At 37.2% G+C, this 20,535-nt stretch overlaps 2 protein-coding genes across 2 annotated transcripts in view; both read left to right on the forward strand.

The window, feature by feature from the left end:
- Positions 1 to 20,535, forward strand: part of atad3 (ATPase family AAA domain containing 3) — a 166,195-nt gene that overhangs the window by 124,389 nt on the left and 21,271 nt on the right. The window lies entirely within an intron of this gene.
- The window catches only part of celsr2 (cadherin, EGF LAG seven-pass G-type receptor 2), a 59,399-nt gene that overhangs the window by 26,708 nt on the left and 12,156 nt on the right, over positions 1 to 20,535 (forward strand). The window contains exons 3-10 of the mRNA XM_055221963.1: positions 3,917 to 4,139; positions 9,954 to 10,069; positions 10,144 to 10,232; positions 14,000 to 14,157; positions 14,578 to 14,741; positions 15,758 to 15,883; positions 18,434 to 18,597; positions 20,293 to 20,472. Of these exons, the coding sequence (XP_055077938.1) occupies positions 3,917 to 4,139; positions 9,954 to 10,069; positions 10,144 to 10,232; positions 14,000 to 14,157; positions 14,578 to 14,741; positions 15,758 to 15,883; positions 18,434 to 18,597; positions 20,293 to 20,472 (1,220 nt within the window). The remainder of the gene's footprint in view (positions 1 to 3,916; positions 4,140 to 9,953; positions 10,070 to 10,143; positions 10,233 to 13,999; positions 14,158 to 14,577; positions 14,742 to 15,757; positions 15,884 to 18,433; positions 18,598 to 20,292; positions 20,473 to 20,535) is intronic.

Here is a 20,535-nt window from a genome sequence, read left to right on the forward strand (position 1 = left end):
GCTTTAGCTATGGTTCATTAGATTGAGTGTTGAAAGAAAGTTAATTGTTATAGCTTGATAAGATCTGAAGACTAATAATAGCAATAAACTAGTAATAAAACCTGGTAAATGTGTTAAATTAAAGTTGAATACCAGGACATAATACAGTAAAATCTACATGAAGATGAATGGAAATGTATTTATCCCATAGTGTAAATGTAACAGCTCTGTGCATGTATGGTGTCAAACTGCCTCTCTGTGGGCGTTGCCAGATGGTAGCAGGACAGAAATAATAATAATTAAAAAAACAACAACATAGCAGCCGCCATCATCATTTTCAGTTGGATTGAGCGAGTGATTTCTCCGAGTCATTCTGCACAGACAAGATGTTCTCCTGCTTTTGCAATCAGACCAAATCACAACACAGCATGTGCCGCAGACATAAGTGCAAACGTCTGGATCGGTATTTTTTGGTTATGTCCCCTAAAGTAAACTTAATCTGATAGTTACCAAGTGTGAAAATGCTTTTGGAAGGAGACAAGCTACATTTTAACACTTTAGTTCCCACCTAACATACTGTAGTTTGGAATTAGCACCTCATTGTTGTTGTGAAATATGAAGATAACAAATACAACTACATTTTACAAAGAGCATGCTCTCAAGACCCATAGATTTTCTTAACTGATCAAGAACTAGAGCCTTTTGACATTTTTGATTCACTGTCATCACCGTTGTTCTAGTATGCAACTATCTTTATGAAATCAAATGATTAGCAAAGTAAAGTTAAAGTGTATTTAAGCACAGATTAAACTGACATTAATTAATTTACCTTTAAAATGGTCAGGGATGGGATTATATATATTTATTTGTTTAGTGATCTTTTTTGTGTAGTAATCACAGCTATCTCTTCATTTCTACTGTATATTGATTGTTGATTTTTTTTTTTATTTTTTTTTTTTGCCAAAATAGATAATCAGATATTAGACCAGATAGAGGAAGTCATAGAATAGTTGTACTGCAGTGTTCCAGTTCCTGTTCACTACATTTGAAGGTCATTTGTCTGTTGTTTCTATTGATCACTCCATCTCATTATTCAATTTCATAATCCTTTGAGGCCTGTGTTGGCTGAAGCTGCAAACTGGCCCTGACCTCCTGCGCTGAACACACTGCTGTCTGTTGAGTCTGTTCAGTGGATCTATTTCTCTCCGTCCCAGAGTTGTGCGGAGGCGTCTGGGGATAACCACCCTTTGTGTAGCAGTAAGCCGTTACCTGGCAGCCCATAAACACAAGCAAGAAAGTCTTTAGGGAAAGTTACCGGCAACAAGAGGCACAATTAATTCAGCATGTACTAACAAAAAATGTAGGTTATGAGATAAAGCTATTCAGAAATATTTTATCACCTGTAAATGTTAATTTAAGCGGGGAGTAAAGAATGTAGTTTCAAGGTGGGCTCTCAAAAGAATGTAAATAGTGCAGAGGAGTCTAGTTTGAATTATTGATTTCTGTCAAATTGTGTTGGAAAATGTTCCCCTCTGTTGCTCACCTGTTGGTCTATATATGGTCTGATATATATGGTTTCTGATCCATTGTTTTCATGTGTATAAAACTTTACAACCCTGTAGATCTGAACATATTCTGAAATGCATCCTTTAGTATGGCAGTACATTTTTACTTCTCTGAAATTGTTATGCCCATGAAAGTGTTTAAAATGGACGGTAAAAGTTAAATCTTCAAATCACAGTACTGTTGCTTTTCCCCTAAACTCAGCCCTGTTTGTTTTAATGCCTGATTATTGTGTGCCTTAACTGTTCTTAAAGTTAGTCACTTATCATATGAATTTGCTATATTGTTCCTTTCTCCAGCCCCAAATGAATGACTTTCTATTTATTATGCAAACAAACCTGTTATCACACTCCACTCTAGTGCGACAATGAGCCAATGAATTATGAACTGTCTGTAAATCTTTAACAGCAGTTGTAGCGCAGTATTGTGTAGTGTTTTCTGAAGGGTCAACAGTTCACTTAAGGGTTTTCTTTGTGAAGCTGAGGTGGAGGAGGTCAAATGATCTCAGGGTTAATGGGTGAGGAATTGTTACCAATGCAGTTACAGTTATCAAAACCAAGCTGTGAGATGAAGATACAGTTCATGTATCTAATGTTTACTCATTGTTAGGTTGGTCAATTAAAAGCGTTAGAGGTAATTCTTGGCTGACTCAAGTTTTTATTTTTATAGTTTGATCCAGTTTCTTGAAACATGAAAATCTGAAAGATCAGGGGAAAGTGCTACAGTCAAATTTGTAAATAAAATACAAATATTTTTTTATCTATAGATTTGATTTCATGCCTCTAATAAAAATAGATATAATCTGGAGAATTGACATGTTACATACAACCAGTGTTTTTCTGTTGATTGGATGGTTCACAGAAAATACTGAAATAATAGAAAATACTTTAACACTTTCAGAAAATATCTTAAAACAGACAATACAATATGGAAACATGTTTATTTCTATATTATTCAATAAAAATAAGTAGGCAACATCATAAACAATTCAAATAATCATATCAGAGACTGTCCATTGTCTGAATGTTGCAGTTTTGCAGTGGAGAGGTCAAATTGCTGCCTGAGTGACTTGACACAAATTCCTGCTTGTACACGGGGCATCACTGGTCTCGCCTCAGTAACCCTGAGTTTCCTCAGTCCCCAGAGTGTCCCAAGAACACGATACGGGGCAGGGGACAATAACAGTCAAACAGCCAGTCACCCCATTTAAATTAATTTGGTCCAGTGTGGCCATGAGGCTGAATTTAAAATCCTATTATAAACACTATAACACTATAATATAATGTAATGTAATGTAATATAATCTTATATTAGTTCTGATTTAGATGAAGAACTTTCTAAAACTATTGTGGCAAGGGATGTATTCTCATTATGAAATTTTTTTTTTCAGTATTGATTCATTTAAATGTGTCTAGTATCGTTAAGTATTTGGGAATAGATTTTTTGCTAACCCTTGTTTTCTTTGTTTTATTACCTTGATCTTTTAAATATTTATCTTGTATCCCAGTTCAAATCAGTGCATTTCTTATTTCCCTATTGTACCATACTGCCATGTCTATGCAATCATTTTGACAATACAAAATGCTCTGTTGTCATAACCTTTGATAAACTCCAGAAGTTCCCAGAGTGCAGACAGTGCTATGAATATCTTGAGTGAGTTTGAAAAGCGTCAACATTTCCAGCTCAGTGCAGCCGGCCTTGTGTTTGTCGCTGAATACGAATGCTGTTGTATCCCCAGAGGGACGTTCTCTGGGTGTGACACAGACCAAGTGAGATGGCAGAAAACACTTTGACTCCTGAATCATATTTCCCTTTAAGTTCGCTGTCTTTCAATGTGATTTAGTTTCAGGAGTCAGATAAAGTTCCCTCTGTTATGCATTTAGGCTATGTGTTTTCTCTAGTCGTCTGTGTGAAAAGTCATCAGTGCTCCAAATTATGCTCCAAACCACATGCTTTTACTCACAGAGAATAGGCTGTAGACCCCTCCATTAAAAAGATCCAAGCTGATGATCGGCGATTAGAAACGATCTTGATTAAAATTTGATTAATTGGACAGCTGTACTCAATGCATCTATTATTCAAGATACACTAATTATACTGATTTCACCCTTGAAAATAAAAAAAAAAAAACTTTTGGGAGGATTATTTTGGGCCCATGATCTTATGAAGGAAATATGTTTTTAGTATTAGACAAGACCAAAAGTATGCCTCTTTAATATTTTTTCCAAATCAAGTGTTATTTGAATTTGAATGGTGTACTTTTTATTACTGAATGGGATACTTTTTATTACTTGAACTCCAGTACTCTTCTGTGGTGTCTCTAAAATGGTGCCATATTAATCTTATTTTGTGTCTCTGTGTCTATGTTTTTTAGGGGAGCGATGTGAGCTGTCTGCCCGCTCCGGCCGCTGCGCACAGGGGGTCTGTAAAAATGGGGGCATGTGCGTAAACCTGCTGGTCGGGGGCTTCAAGTGCGATTGTCCTCCCGGGGGATACGAAAAGCCCTACTGCGAGATGACCACACGTAACTTCCCTCCTCACTCATTCGTGACTTTCAAAGGGCTCCGGCAACGCTTCCACTTCACCCTGTCTCTTACGTAAGCACCCACCCTTCACACACTCCTCAAACTCCCCCTAATCTATAAACGTATTCATAGATTCACTCCCACCTCCACCAAAGCAGCTCTTTGACATTTATGCTACAGTAATGGTATTTAATAGCAATAATGGCTCCATTAAACACAGGCAGTATCTGTAAAGTACTTGAATGTTAGATCTAGTGCTACTCAGAAGTGCACAGTGGATTATGGGACTACAGTAGGCCGTGAGGTGAAAGTCAACAACAAGGAGCAGCTGTGCTTTTAGAGGAGATACTTGCATAACATGAGGATGCTAATATAGCTAATGCTAATACAGCCAGGACTTATGGTCAGTGTCACTGGAATCATGACTGGACTCTGTTGACCAAAGGGAATACAGGGCAACAAACTGACTGTATTGTACTAAGCTTATGCATGGGTTTATAGGCACTATTTTAAGTACTTTTCACCATTGAAAAGATAGAATATTTACTTTTTCCTGGTTAATTTCTCCCATGGACACCCATGGATAGCAATGCCTTTATGGATAGATTAAAATGATAGTCACTTTGTGTTATTTGTTATTTGTTATAAAGAAATATAAGTATTTTATTTGACTTACCAGATCGGTTTGTAACCTATTCTTAATCTTAACTGGCTGAAAAATTGTATGGTAATTCATTCAAATCAAAATTTAATGATATCATAAATTATATTTGACCACCCAGTTTCAATTTCCCTTTTTTGTGATTAAAAATGTAGTACATTTTAAACTCCTCACTCTGTAATGATGCAATACAAGCTCATAAAGCCTTCCTAATTTTAACTCAAAACGTGCAATCAGTGACTTTCTGCAAGAACAAGGGTGTTATTTCTATCACTATAATTTGCATTTAACAGGAGTGCTGTCAGAATATATTTATAGTATAGCTGTGATTTTTACCATAGACTTGTATTCATCATTTATACATTGCTGCGGCCAAAGAGTTTCTGAGCATGTGGTTGATGACTGGAGGTGTATGATTGTGGAGGGGGAGGAGCGCACATGAGCTGTGAATACTGAGCACATGCAAAGTCTGTAGGACTCAATCAGCAACAGCCTCCACAAGACATGGGACAATATAATAGTGGTGACACCCTGATTTCGATAAGAAGGGACAGACTTAATACTTAATCAGTATTTTGATGTTCCACTTTATCAATTCAGTTTCTATCTAGTATCTGTAATTTTGGCCTATGTATCATATTACCTGTATATTTATTTTTTGTAGACTTTTTACATGAAGCACTTTTGGCAGCTGAAGTTGTATTTAAATGTGGTATATAAATAACATTGAATTGAATAACAATAATACATATAACATATAATAAGAACACACTGCATTTCAGTCCCAATACATGAGGGGTCGGCAACCCCTGACCTATCACCTTATACTGGAGCTCTGTGTGGCTTGGGAAAAAAATGTATTTTATGTGTGTTAATTATTTTTTTTAATTGTAGTTTAAATTGGAAGATTATTGTGATCTTGAAGTATTAAAATAAAATGATATTTTATTATTTTTCATTGCTCAAAATAAGCATCACACTCGTAGAAGCTGGTATACCCACCAAAACAAACACTGCTCACGCCTCACAGACGACAGCTCACAGTCCTGTGTAAAGATGAAAGTGACGCTGTGCAGAGGTTCAGGAGCAGAAGTCTCTGTAGCACTTCATAAATTTCATAAGTACAACTTTATGCTTTGTATAAACAACTATAGTTGTTTATAAATAAAGGTATAAAGGCATAAAGTAAAAAAAAAAATCTGAATATATACAGTGTTATCTTCATTTTACATGTCAAGAAGTATTTGCGGCTCCCAGGGTTTTGTTTTTTTTTCTGTGGAAACCAGTTTCAAATGGCTCTTTGGGTGTTAAAGGTTGCTGACTGCTGCAACAGCTTCTAGTACTTCACTTTATTGATAGTCATGATATTGTCAATACCATGAGATGTAATGTAGCCAAGAGTAAAAAGGCACATAAATGTCACAACACATTTTAGCATGGGTATCTCATCACAACAGGGGTGTAATGTCGCTTTGCTTCACTTATTGTCCCATGTGTCATTGGAGACCCAAAATGGCTGCAGGTGCAAATAATATCTCTCTTGTGAGTGCAGGCCTTCTTTAAGAGTGGTTCAAATGACAGCCTTTTTGATGAAGAACAGCTCAGACCAGTTTTTTGAAAGCAGGTTGTTGTTTTTCGGTGGCGGGACAGAGGGATGGGGTGTTAAGATGGAGGAGGAGGGGGGCAGGTTGAAGGAGTAGCCTGGGGCAGGTGAGGCAGGTGAGGTCAGTGAGCTGCGATGTCACCTGAGTACCTCCAGATCAGGTGACCATCCCAAAAGAGCCTCTCCTGAGATCAGTGGCTTAAAATGTGCTCTCGGATAAAAGCTAATTTTAGGTCCCATTCAGGTTCTGATTTGGCTCAAGAGCTCTGCAATTTGAAGCTGAGATTTCACTACAAAATGGGCCCCATGCCAATCAAAATATGCACCTGTATTTAAATCTTTATCCTGCTAAGTAAACTCAACAAGATAAGCTGTACGTTTTCGCTTTTCATCAAAGTCTGGCTCTGAGGTGTGTCCTCAAAAACTAGATCTGTCACATGATGTATTGGGTTACAAATTGTAGTTTACTATCTTTGAATTGGGGGAATACAATGCCCTCACTGTTCACTTAGATGACTGAGAGGTACAGTAGGGCTTTTTCTGTCTGAAGGCAATCTTTTTTATATATACAGGTAATATATATAATATATCCTCCAGTGAAGTAGTTGCATCAGAAGTCTTAACATGCTGTCAGTGATTATTCATCTAACTCACTGTCTACTATATGGTATTTAAATATTCATTTATTTTAGTGAGGTTTGGTTAATGTCCCATAGAGAATGGATGAGGCTGAAGATCCACACTTTTGAAGCCACCTGGAAATAGTATTGTGAAAAAGCCCATTCTTACTTTTTATATAATCTGTGCTTTCAAATTTTCCTTTATGTATTTTGTTTTATCTCACAAATCTTTCATAATCAATTTGTAATCCTGTTTTGTACCTAAACATATAATTGCATTTTAGTTTAGAAGATATGATTCCCTCAGATATCGCCTGTACAGTAATCCATGAGTGTACTATGTATCAATCATTAATCATAGCCGTATACATTCACTCAGAGCTTGTCTAAACTAGGCCAAATATCAATAATAAAAAGTATCCTATCCCATTCCGAGCTCTTACTGTAAAAATTCCAGTCTCTGCACTTCCATGTGCCATACAGGAGAGCCATATTCTCTCACATGGCTGCACAGATTCCATGTACTACAGCATGTTAGCATAGCGTGACACAGGCCCCCAACATAAGAGGCAGACTGGTTGTTATTTTTACTGATGGCTGCCTAATGTGGCGCGGTGATGCCAGCCGAGTCAAGCCTTACTTCCAGTTGATTACCTTCATAGTTCAGAGGGCTCAAGGGGGCAAGCGGGGAAACCTTTTAAATCGATATGTCAAAAAAACAAGACAAGGACATGCATTACTAGAGTGCCCTAGAAAGCATTTGAGTGGCTCGCATCTTTTTGTCTAAGTTAACTTTTATGTGTATCATCATGGGTTAGCCAGCTTTCCAAAAATCTTTCTGTTTCTTTGAGGTTGAGATTAAGTTTTTTAAACAGGTCAGTGGTACTGTGCCCTCTGGGTTCTCTGTAGCTCAAAAAAAAACCTCACAAACAGCATCATATACAGAAAGCCCTGAAGCAGCAGGAATGAAAGGGAGTAAGCTACTGCCCGTCCTGACTAAAAGCAACCTAATATATTTGAGATTTTCCCCCTTACTGTTGTCCTACTAAAACAAGTTTTTTGCAGCACATTACTTTACTTCCTCTTTGATTTAAAAGCTTAATTTTGATCATTTTCAATAGTTAATAGATTCTTAATGTAGCATTCAATGTTGACAGTAAAATTAGTGAGTAGACCTGCCACATATTGCTATAGATGCGACTGCGATAAACAATAATATTAAAACTACTTTATGCCACTGACAAAAACAATAATGCCAGATAATCCTTGTAAACCATTTTTAAATGGACAGCATCATTAAAAGGCCTGAGCTGCAACAAATAAATAACAGAATTAACCAATAACCACCTCAAATGATATTGTATTATAAGTAATCAAAAATCTGTCCGCTTTTATGAAGACACTGTACACACAATGAATATTTAGCCCCAAAACATATTGTTTCAGTTTTCATATATTGACCGATAAGTCGATATAGTGATTACTGTGACAGGTCTATTAGTGAGTATAAAGATGCAAAGATCATATTGCAGTTGATCATAGTTGTGTTACATATACTATGCTATTGGACACTGGTTAAGGGTATGGTCTGCATAGTTTTGTTTCAAGTAGCCACAAAATGATGTTAGACAATGCACTTTAGGGTTTTATTATTGATGATATTGACCTATTTGGAAACAGTTTAATTTTCTTTTTCTTTGGAGATATTTAAGTTCTTGCTGATAGAATAAATGAGCAGAAGACGCAATGGCTCATGAGCAGTTCTGCCAGATGGGTGCTGGGCATAGACTCTCCCATAGGGACACATCATAAATAATCCTGTTGTTTCTTTATGCTCTTTACCTTCACTCATCATCCACTGACCCACTTCTAAACAGCCAGATTTGTCAGAGTGGACCATATATGACAGGTATTTTTAGTTTGATCCTCTATAGAGTAAAGTATCATTCACTGTCTGGCCCATTGCTCGATATTATACATATAAAAGAAAAATAAAGTTCCCAAATTAATTAATGTGATTCTGTTGTTTAGAAAAGTGACATTTATAGGATTATAAGGATTATAAGAAATATTCAGAGGTATAATGTCTACTGTGCATATACATTTTAATTATAGAGTTTTAAATAGTTTGAAACCTTTTTTTCATATAAATAAATTATTAATTAACAATGTATTTAATTGAGGTCTTTTACTCCTAGTGTATATAGATGTGCATTAAAATTATTATATGTGGGACAGGAAAATTAATATTGTTAAAATACAGATTTTTGTCGTAATATTTTGTCAAGTGTATTATCTGTAGGAAAAAGTGTCCTTTGTCCCTATCTGAAATCTTTCCGTATTAATATTGTTATTCTTACAAAGGACTGAATTACCTATAAATATACTATAGCTGCCCGAGGCTCTCAGACATTTTCACTTGAGATTGTGGTTATGTTCATATATGAGGAATATCGTATACCTCATACAGACCCGTCTCTCATCTCAGCCGCCTTCTCGTGTCTTCATTGTCCCATAATGCCGTGGTTTCCCCCATCTTGCCTGCTTTGACATTGCCCTACTTTTGCCTCTCTATTGTGCCTCTGTACGGCTATTCATGGCACAGTTTTTCCAGTTTTCTTGGCTGTCACCATAGACTTTCCCCTCTTGGACTAAGCCTTGTGCCACTGTTTAGAGTCATTATCCATTTAGTTATTTATAAGCATCTTATATGTTACTGTGTGCACGGACATACCTAGTACTAATATTTGTTCTTGTAATATAATAGTTTACAGTAAAAGCTACCATAGTCTAGTATTTGTTGACATTTAATTACACAATTCAATTAATTGGTTCTTTTTAGTTGATAGACATGTGTTTTAATGTGATATCCTGCTTCTTCATTGACAATACAGTGAATTTCTCCCAACTGAATACATGTTTACACAAATAAGTGAGTCTGTTAAATGTAAATAAATATTTAATAAATACATTTTGGTAACTGTTTTTGTTTTTTTTTCTAGATTTGCCACTAAAGAACCTAATGGGTTACTGTTGTACAACGGACGCTTCAATGAGAAACACGACTTCATTGCAATGGAGATCATCAATGAGCAGATACAACTAACCTTTTCAGCTGGTAAGTAATGCATAGTATACTTTTGCACAATACTGATATTATAATATGACTTAAATTATAAATATTCGTTTTAGGTGAGACAAAGACTACAGTTTCCCCATACATTCCTGGAGGAGTCAGTGATGGACAGTGGCATGTGGTTGAAGTCCACTATTACAATAAGGTGACTTTTAGATTTTTTCCTCTCAAGCTCTCACTGTGGTTAATCTAATCTATTAAATCATTACTGTGTGAATTCCTGGTTTAATTTGCTACAACTCTGAGCATGATGCCTCCATTATCAGAATTAGCAGGTCACATGTCATACTTATAGAGTAGATTATGGCTAAGTAAGTGGCAAAAGTCACAAATATAAGTTGGTGTTGAGGAGAACTAAATGTAGCAAGCTAAATTTGACAGAAATCTCTATGCTGGGGAGGTTTTTACTGTGTGCTGCTGCTGTGTAAGACCAAAGAATAGCAGCTGACAGTTGACATTCTGGAGGTGAGCCAGTGTGCCATCCAGACGCAGAGCAAAGAACATTTAAATAAAGCTCAGAAAGAAAGAGAGAAAGAGTAAGGGGTGATGTTTTTTGACAGTGGGCTAAATATGTTTTGGCTTTAGACATTTCTATCAGGGAGGAAGGTATGAAGTCAGTCTGGGCCAGGACCAACGCTATAGTCTATTGAGGTAGTCACTTTGCATCATAATAATGTTTCCAAGGCGACACCCCCACAGAGCACATTTTTATCCTGTATCTATGAAAACGTGGCAAAGAATCAACAACTTGTCAACTTTTTGGATGAAAAACCTGTGTTAATTGCCAAGACAAAATTAGGCTAGAGGTTTACTTAATTTTTCCAATTACAGTTATTAAATTAGAAACAATTTAATACAAAAGCTAATGTTCTCCTTGATGGAAAAGACATCTAGCATAAACACTGTCCAAATGATAGTTTGACAGTCTAGTTTATTGTTTTTGTCATATAGTTTTTTATTAGCCAATTTAAAAGTAATTTTTTACATGAAATGTCTCCATCGAGATGCTTTTGCTTTTCCTGGAATGTCCCACAGTACAGGATTAAACAATATATTTTGCATATATTCTATAGTACATGTTACTGTGAGCTGGGCCTCCGTTTTCACATATCTGACCTGTAAAAAATGTGCCCAGTGGCATCACCTGCTTGTCTCCATGGAGATATAGATTTAAAGCCATAGAGTAGAATATTCCATTCAAAGAAATAACATCTCTAAGCAGGAGGCTAACCCTCTACCAAAAAGTTACATGGTGCACCTTTAAATTAACAGTATTTTTAGTGGCAGACACAAGAGAGACTGTGTATCCAGCTTTTACTGTGGACCCCATGTAATATCACATTGTCAGCATTCAGTCTTTAGGCAGAACTAATTCCCACCGCTGCTGTTCTCATGTCTCAAATCGATGAGGTAGAACCGTGGCTCCTCCCATCTGAGGTGTCCCACTGTGGCCCCGCTCCCTTCGACCCGTCACTGTCCACGGGGGGTGGGGTATTTTAGATTAAAATGTGGCTTTCAGTGAGAAGTGGAAAGCTGTGGAGAATGGTAATGACCGCTGCCTTTGTGCCCGGGGCTTCGCTTCCTTTGGGACGCCGGGCAGTGAATGATGCGGCCCAGAGGAAAGTGCCCCTCTCGCTCTCAAACGGGACAGAAAAACAGAGGCGCGTAAGCTAGCCAAAAACGCCACCGAAGTATTGACTCCAGCATTGAGTGGTGACTGTGTGCTTTCGGGTTGTCCCCTCTTGTTGCTACGATACTACCAGTCAATCTTCCCTAATATTTGAGTTTGCCATCCCTTGGTCCTCCCTTGTCACCCTCAGATGACAGGGAACTCATACTCCCATAATCCTTTGCTGCAAAAGTATAGTTTGATGTGGTGCAATGCAAATATGTATGCACCAATCAGCACTGACAGGGCTGGCTTTGTATGGCAGAGAAATGTCCTGACAGAGGCGCATTATTGGAGAGTCAACAGGCTTGACTGATGACAAGAGGAGGTCAGAGAGAAAGCTCAGATCTGGAGCGCTGCCGGGCTCACAGCTTTCACTAACCGTGGAAAAAGCAGCATGTCCGATCATTTCACCTTTGGACGATTCACTGAGGATGTTTGCTTATTTTATCATCCAGCGATTTGTTTTAAAATTGGCCTAAAGGGGAATCAAAGGAAACATAAAAGAGTCACTTCCCAGGATCTGTTTTGCATTTCAGACAGAAAAGAGAGAAATGAGTAGGAGGGACGTCACTGAAAGCTCCGAGATTTGGCTTCACTAATGATATGCACTTATTTTCATTAACTGGCAGTGCTTTTTCACTTGAGTAAAAATATTTGAGAGGAAATAAGGAACATTAAGTAATACAACACTGAAGGTAAAATGAAAATGAAAGTGGCTTACGAAAGGTAACTGTTTGCTGCAAGCGGAAAACATAGTTAAACATTTTAATTCTTGGATTTCAGTCAATTTGCATGTCCCGAAAATATTGATGACATCTGCACAACGTATTTTAAGACACAAAATGCAAAACTGCACTCCTCAATAATTTCTGAGTTCTACCTCAGCTATGTTTTCAGGAACTTACTCTTGTTCAATGATTTGATGAACTCAAGCGATACAATTGTTAAAATAGGCTTTCTGCAATTGTAACACTGTTTGCATGAAAATGAGAAAGTTAGGATCATTGCCATAGTAATTAATAATAATAAAACAATCTTATGTCTATTTGTATCTTTTGAATGGTCAACCGTCCTCAAAATGGTACCATATAACAGGAACCCGAGAAACATGAATATGTGAAATGTATGTGCCTGTTGTCTTTTCTTACCAGATCAAAGTATTGTATTTGCCTATGAGATAGTATTATGCTGGACATTTATATTTGTATACATTATAACTACACAATACAGTTGTCAGCTAATCTGCACTGGCTTCAGATCACACAGCCCACCACTCCTCTCCCCTTCTCTCTTCTGTCTCTCCTCTGTATCACTTGCCCCCTGATGATGAGCTAATTCCTCCCAAATCCTGTCTGTCCATGTCACACTGCCCTTCGGTCCTCTGCAGGCGTCCTGTGCACTCTTTCAGTTTGAACCTCTACTTAGGGTTAACATGAGTTGCTTCTGACCTCCCGAGGTCGTGACCCTTTATTGACAAAATCATCTTTCTCTTCCCCGCAAACTCCACCCCTCTTTTGTGCCCCCTCCCCCAGTGAACACACAGACAATGAAGACGCTCCTATTGTTGACAGGGATGGTGTCCTGTAGAGAAAAGGCTGTTGGCCAATTCGCAGCCCTAAGCCCACTGTTAAAGATATGAATTATAAAACAGCACAAGCTGAGTGTGATGCAGAAGATTATCGAAATGTTGTTTCCCACATTGTGATCGGGCTCATAAAGCGACCTTGCATTGCTTAAAAACTAATCTCTAAATCCTGCTTTATTTCTTTTCCAAGTATGCCATTTCTTAGTATTGTTTTTGAGAGCTTGAGGCACCAAATCAGTTTTTAATCTTAAAAATAGCAGTGTTGGGAAAGTTTTAGAAGACTTTGATCATTGTTTTGTTCCTGTGAAATTGGATGCCTAGTCTTTTTATTTAAATTCATGAAAGTAAAACGAGATGACAAGCTGGTGCTCTGACTATATCCATCCCAAGCCTAGATTTATAAAAAAAAAAAATGAATATGAATGTTAATATATATTAGGAGGCTGATAAATTGATTTGGTGGTCACCTGAAAAGTAATAATCCAAAATGCAATGAATTTACATTTAGACAAAGCATTTCTCTATGTAAAATCCATATCATATGCTACCCTTTCAATCCCTGTTAAATTATGACAGCTCTTTGACCATTTGGTAACGATTAACAATATTAAACATCATATGTCTTCATAATTAAGTCATCTCTTCTCGCCTGCAGCCTGTCCTGAACCAGGCCGGTCTCCCACAGGGCCCCTCTGACCAGAAGGTTGTCGTGGTGACGCTGGACAACTGTGACTCCACCTTGGCCTTAAGATATGGTCATGTGATTGGAAACTACACCTGCTCAGCTCAGGGCAGCCAGTCCGGATCCAAGAAGTAAACACACACGATCTTACTGATATTAAACGTGCACTATGTAACTTTTCTAGTGGATTTTCTGCCACCTACTTGTCTTCATTGAGATGTTATTGTATTGCGTGGAATCTTGCACAGTATTAAAATGTATGTATGTAGCATTAAATATATATCTCCATGGACAGTCAAGTGGCTCACAATCCACCTAAAAAGTTATGTAGTGCACATTTTAAAATAGTCTCTTTACATTTCCTTACTTCATATCAGTACTCGCTGATTTTATTTGGACTAAACATGTTTTGAAAATATTGAGTATTTATGCTGTTTTTACCATGTTTTCATCTCCAGAGGCAAACTAACTCTGTGATGAATTTAACATGTGTTTTTCCTATATTGGTGTTTGCCAGCGTTTCTAATATTTTCTCTCCTTATGATTCTCAGATCTCTAGACCTGACGGGCCCGCTGCTCCTCGGAGGCGTCCCTAAACTCCCAGAAGACTTCCCTGTTCATAACCGACAGTTTGTGGGCTGTATGAAGAACCTACGCATTGACAACCAGCACATAGATATGGCTAGCTTCATCGCTAACAATGGCACTCTTCCAGGTATACTGCCCTGTCACCGTGGGTACATTCATCAACAACTAGACAACTAGAATTCAGATAAATCAATAATTCAATTTTTGGTGTGAAATCTAATCATTAAAAACACCTGATGACATGTGTCAATTAATCAATGGATCTACTGTAATTGGAAGGCAAAGTATAATACATTTTAAAATAACTTCTAATCTTTAATGTTTGTCTTTACCACATTAGTTTGTCCTTTTTGCCTAATTTTCCTGTCAAAACCAACACAGGTATGAAAAATCAGAAGGAAATCTTAGAATAGCCTGTCACCTGTACTAGATAACCCTTTAGTTTATCCAAGACACACAGGCTACTCTGCAGTCTGTGTGTGTCTGTGTTTACCATTTGAGCTGAATGAAAGCCACTGACAGCGCAGAGAAAATAAGTGAGACAGTAATGGTTACAGCAGGAAGCTCCAGACGGAGAAGGATGAAGATTGTACCTGCGATGAATAGTTTATCGCCTCAAATCTGGCTCCCATTGATAAAATTGATGTGTTTTAGATTCTAAGATGTTTTAGATTCTAAGATGTGATGTTGTCCCATGTTCAGATAAAAACAGAATTCCATATTGCTTTAGTTGATAACATGTTATTTTAGTAGAAATGTCTACAATTTATAAATATTGAACCTGATTGTTATATTTTGCAGAAGGATCAATGAGCTAATCTACATGTTTGTATGCTTTTTGTATGGTGGACATTTAATGGACTTAATATAATTTATATTAACTATATATACACACCCTAAAAATAGATATATTAAATAACAATAGAGCATTTACATTTATGAGTTATATTTATAGGGTTTCCTCTTATGGGTGGCATTTTGAGGACTCTTGGACATTCAAAGGATATAAATTGTTAATTGCTTTGACAATGGTTCCCATTTATACGATCCATAGATAGGCCTGTAGAATGTGGTGTTATTTGAAACCCAGCAATGATCAAGTCTGAATGAAAACTATATCTTATTTCTTTGTTACTCTCCCAGGATGCTCTGCGAAAAGACATTTCTGCAACAACAGCCCATGTCAAAATGGAGGCACCTGTGTGAACCTGTGGGGGTCCTTCAGCTGTGACTGTCCGCTTGGGTTTGGGGGACAACATTGTGAGAGAGGTGAGAATCTGCCCACTGTAAAACATGTCCAAGACTGTCTCCGTCTGTCACTGTGACCCAAGATTGAACCCAACCATTAACTCTCTGAGGTGTCAAAGCAGTCATATTTAAAACTAGGTTAGATTTATGCAGTGCCAAGTGCCAAATACATGTGCATTACTGTTTGAAAAATATAGCAGGACTGAAAATAGCTACACATTTTTGCTTCCTGCCGTAAGTAATTACAGCCTTGACATCTTTTCAGTCATGAAAAGCAGACTTGTGTACTATTTATTAATTTGGTTAGTTAGTTACTTAGTTACTTAGGCAATTATTTATTTGCTAAGATAAATGTTATATATTACTATTATGTGCAAAACAAATAAACTTGGATTGGGGAAGTAGGTTTAAAAGAAATAACCTTTAAATATATGAGAAACCAGTAGCTTATGTTTCAGGGCCTGTGTTCTCCAGTGTCTGTGTCTTTGTTCTACCTGATACACCACAGCTGTTATGCTTACTGATTTATGGTTTACAGCAATTTGAGTCGTGTCACCGGAAAACTGGTGTTAGTGCCATTGACAAAACTGTAACCAAAATCATGGTCTGGAGGTTTTCCATGTTGTTTTAGTGTAGACTGAAAGTCATTACAGAAAACATGCATAAAACAAGACATTTTTACAGTTGTAAAGTTTGTATCTTTGGCTATGTTTGCTTTTGCTCTGGTTTGGTTGTGGGTAAATACTGGTTTAGTCCCAATTCAACGTTTTATTTGTTGTGTTTTAGGTCTGGTTTAGTCATGGTTTAATCCAGGTTTAGTATTAGTCTTAGGGGGTTTACTTTTAGTCCATGTTAGACCTTTCCTGAACATTTTATTGGTAAAATAAAATGCATAACAAGAGATGATGCTGGGTGCACTCACTAGTAGAATATATATAGTATACGTAGGACGTACTAGAAAATAGAATGTTTGCATTGGAAACATCTGATTTTTGGTAAATTTTCATATGGTAAAATTCCTATATTACACAAAACTGACTCTTGTGAGCTTTTAGCCATGTTTTAATGCCATGTTGTTACCTCAAAACATGTTTTGTTTCATTCACGCATGCTTGAATAACTCGTCATTATTAATCTGTTTACATCTCCAAAGTTGAAAATCCTCTGTTCCACCTTGTGATGTCACATAGGGGTACTTTTCAAGTTAAGAGCTACCTTTTACTTTTAGTTCAGTAAAGATGGGCAATTCCAAGGCTGAAATTATCCAAATGGGTATGTGGAGTTTAAAAACTCAGTGGCGCACTTCCTGTATCACCACATGACATCACAAGGTGGAACAGGGTGTTTTCTGTTTGAGAGAAGAAAAAAACACAGCTCCAGGTCTGTTTGTGATGCAGCAACATAGCAGATCAGAAAATACTGTTACATGGGGCCTTTAAATCACCAGCAGAAAATTACAATTTGCTTTTTGTTTTTTACATCTTGAAAAACAATTGAACGTGCAATCAGAGAACATGACAGCCCACTGAACCACACTATAGTCATATTTCCCTCTCCTTGTTCTTGTCTAACACACACTGTTCTCTCGCCCTTTCTGCTTCACAGCTGGACTTCTGCATCAGGTTAATTGGCCGCGGCAAATCAATCTTTTCGACCTGGTGCTTAAATAGCTCAGGCTCTTATTGTGGCGGGGTGTTTCTCTTTAACATGAGCTGAGCATGGACCCATTTCTCACAAACATTACTATTAAAAAACATGCATTCATTCATTACACTGCTTTGTGGAAAGTCTAACCAAAATCACAGAGGAATTCAATTTGAGTGTTTTTCATGTGAATTACCTGCACTTTACATGTGCTTTAGAGCTGATTCGAGCCGTTAAAAGCATTGGAGCATCACTATTTCCTGGCTGTAAACAGAACAGAAATGATTTCCCCATAATTAAGTCAGAGATTAAGTACTTTAGGACGTGAAATCCAAAGCAAAACTGGAACTCTGAGGATGACATTAATCCTAAAACATTGGAACCTTCATATGGTTCTTATTGTGTATAAAAATGAATGGACCAGGATTTATAACTTTGTCACTTACTTATTTTGCTTTTATATGGAATTTACAATATCCCCAGTCATTAGATTTTTTCATCTTTATGGACGAATGGCAAATGTGTGAGGTGAATAATGCTATCTTTTACCATGTCTTTCTATAGATTACATTCAGTTCAGTTCAAGAGTTTGATGATATCATACTTTCAGGTGGAGGACCTGTATAATTCTATGGGAGATTCAGTTTTTAAAAGAAATCTCCAAACCTATGATCCACAAACGTTGAATATTTACATTATGTGAACTGACTCCACACTCTTGTCATTTTAATCTTATGCTTTACAGTCCTTTCAACTACTATCTAATTTTAAATATTAACCATAAACCAGGTCAACAGTTCTACAATCTGGCATTTAAACTAATTCCCTCATAGAATTCAGACCTGCCCTCCAGCTCAGTGCTAAACTATAGAGATTCTTGAACTTTGTGATGCCATTTTAACTTAAACTATTGTTGTTTTGTTATAGTGATGGCCAGTCCTCAGAGGTTTTTGGGGAATAGTTTGTTGCAGTGGAACAACATTGCCGCCTCTTCGACATCGTGGCATGTTGAGTTGATGTTTCGGACACGACAGGCAAGTGCCACTGTTCTTCACATCTCATCTGGACAGCAGCACAACCTCACTCTGCAGGTAAGACTGTTCAAAATATAAAACAGCTGTATCATAATGTAACAATCAATGTGTTTCTTTGTCCTTGGTTAAATTGCATTGTACATGATCCTGCACCTATTCAATTCAATTTAACATAACTTTATTATCTAAGAGGGCAAATTTAAGCACAGTGAGCAGTTAACATACAATGATAAAACTCTGTTAACGTATAGGCATTATGTTTTCAGTTATTCATCTTTTTTCTATAGGAATACTCACTTATCACAGATATTATTTGCATGGCCTTGATTAGAAGTTAAATCTAATTAAAGGTTATTTCCTTTAGTTATGTCTTTACAGTGTGGTGTAATTAGTGAATGACAGCTGTTCAGTTGGGAATCTTCTAAATTTGTAGACAAGGCTCCCCCTGTAGGCCGTCTTAGTTGCTGCACATTACTGATCATCCTGTGGCTGCATTAGAAAAGTCCTCATTTTAGCATCCTTATTTTCACAATTTTTGTCTGGAAATAAAAAAAACCCTGTTTAGGGAAGTGAATGCAATCCCTCACTCTTTCAGTATTAATATAAGTATACAGTGGTCCCTGGTTTATCGCGGAGGTTAGGTTCTAAAAATAACCCACAATAGGCAAAATTCGCAAAGTATCAGCTTTATTTTTTACAATTATTATATATGTTTTAAGGCTGTAAAACCCCTCATCACACAATTTATACACTTATCTCAGACATGCATTAACATTTTATCACATTTCTCTCTTGTTTAATTCATTAATACTGACTCAAATGTATTTCACAGTTCCTCTGACCGTACCTCTTCGTCCTGGCGCCGCTCCACTGTAGTGTTGATCGAACATTTATGTAAATTTGTCTGAACACATTCTGTACTGTGCAGGAGACACGGCACGGAGGAGGGCGATGGTCCCTTAGCCCAGTGTATTTCAACCTTTTTTGAGCCAAGGCACATTTTTTTCATTGAAAAAATCACGAGGCACACCATAAGCAGAAAATGTTAAAAAAAATATGAAACTCTGCATCCTATATTTACAATATAAAGTAATTCTCATCAGATTATTTTGAACAGGAATCAAATAAACACACAAAAAAAGCATTTTATAATAAAATAAAATATTTCTACTCACTCAGTGCGAAACCTGATATTTTTTAGACCAGTTAGGTGTAATTGGATAATTTCCTACGGCACACCAGACAATATCTCACGGCACACTAGTGTGCCACGGCACAGTGGTTGAAAAACACTGCCTTAGCCAATCAGGACGCAGAACACAATGCATGCTCATACACTGTAAAAAAAGCATGCAGAATTGCACTAAAAAAATCTGCGAAACTGCGAGACCATGAAAGGTGAACCGCGATATAGTGAGGGACAACTGTATATACAACTGTTTCCTCTTTTCATGTCATCAAATATCAATAAATAATACGTACGTAAGGCAGTAAACATACGTACGTAAGGCAATACTTGTAATAGGAAAATCTTGAAGAATTTTGAAAAAATTGCTTTAAAAAACAATATTTTGACTCTTCCATGTAGCTGACTGTGTGCAAATACAGACGCAACTATGTATTTTCCTGTCTCATTACAGCAGAGCAGGGGTGAAGGTGTCATTTATCATTTGATTGTTGGTGGTCTTTTAACCACTTTTTCTTATTGAATGCTGCCTCTATCTCCCTCTCCTCCTGTGGTGTGGTCTGTAGCTGCGTGCTGGGAGTGTATTGATGGCGCTGCACAGAGGGGAGGACTCGACCCTGTCCCGAGTGGAGGAAGTTTTGGTGAATGATGGAGAGTGGCATCATCTACAGTTGGACATTAGCAGTTTAGGAGGAGTGGCAAATCTGCACAAAGCTGTACTGTCTGTGGACCTGGGGCTCTATCTGGTGAGTACACAGATCGATGTACTAAATGTGTCCATATACTAAAAAAGCTTGTATAAATACAAA

The sequence above is a fragment of the Periophthalmus magnuspinnatus genome, chromosome 5, assembly GCF_009829125.3.
Source record: "Periophthalmus magnuspinnatus isolate fPerMag1 chromosome 5, fPerMag1.2.pri, whole genome shotgun sequence".
NCBI lineage: Eukaryota > Metazoa > Chordata > Actinopteri > Gobiiformes > Gobiidae > Periophthalmus > Periophthalmus magnuspinnatus.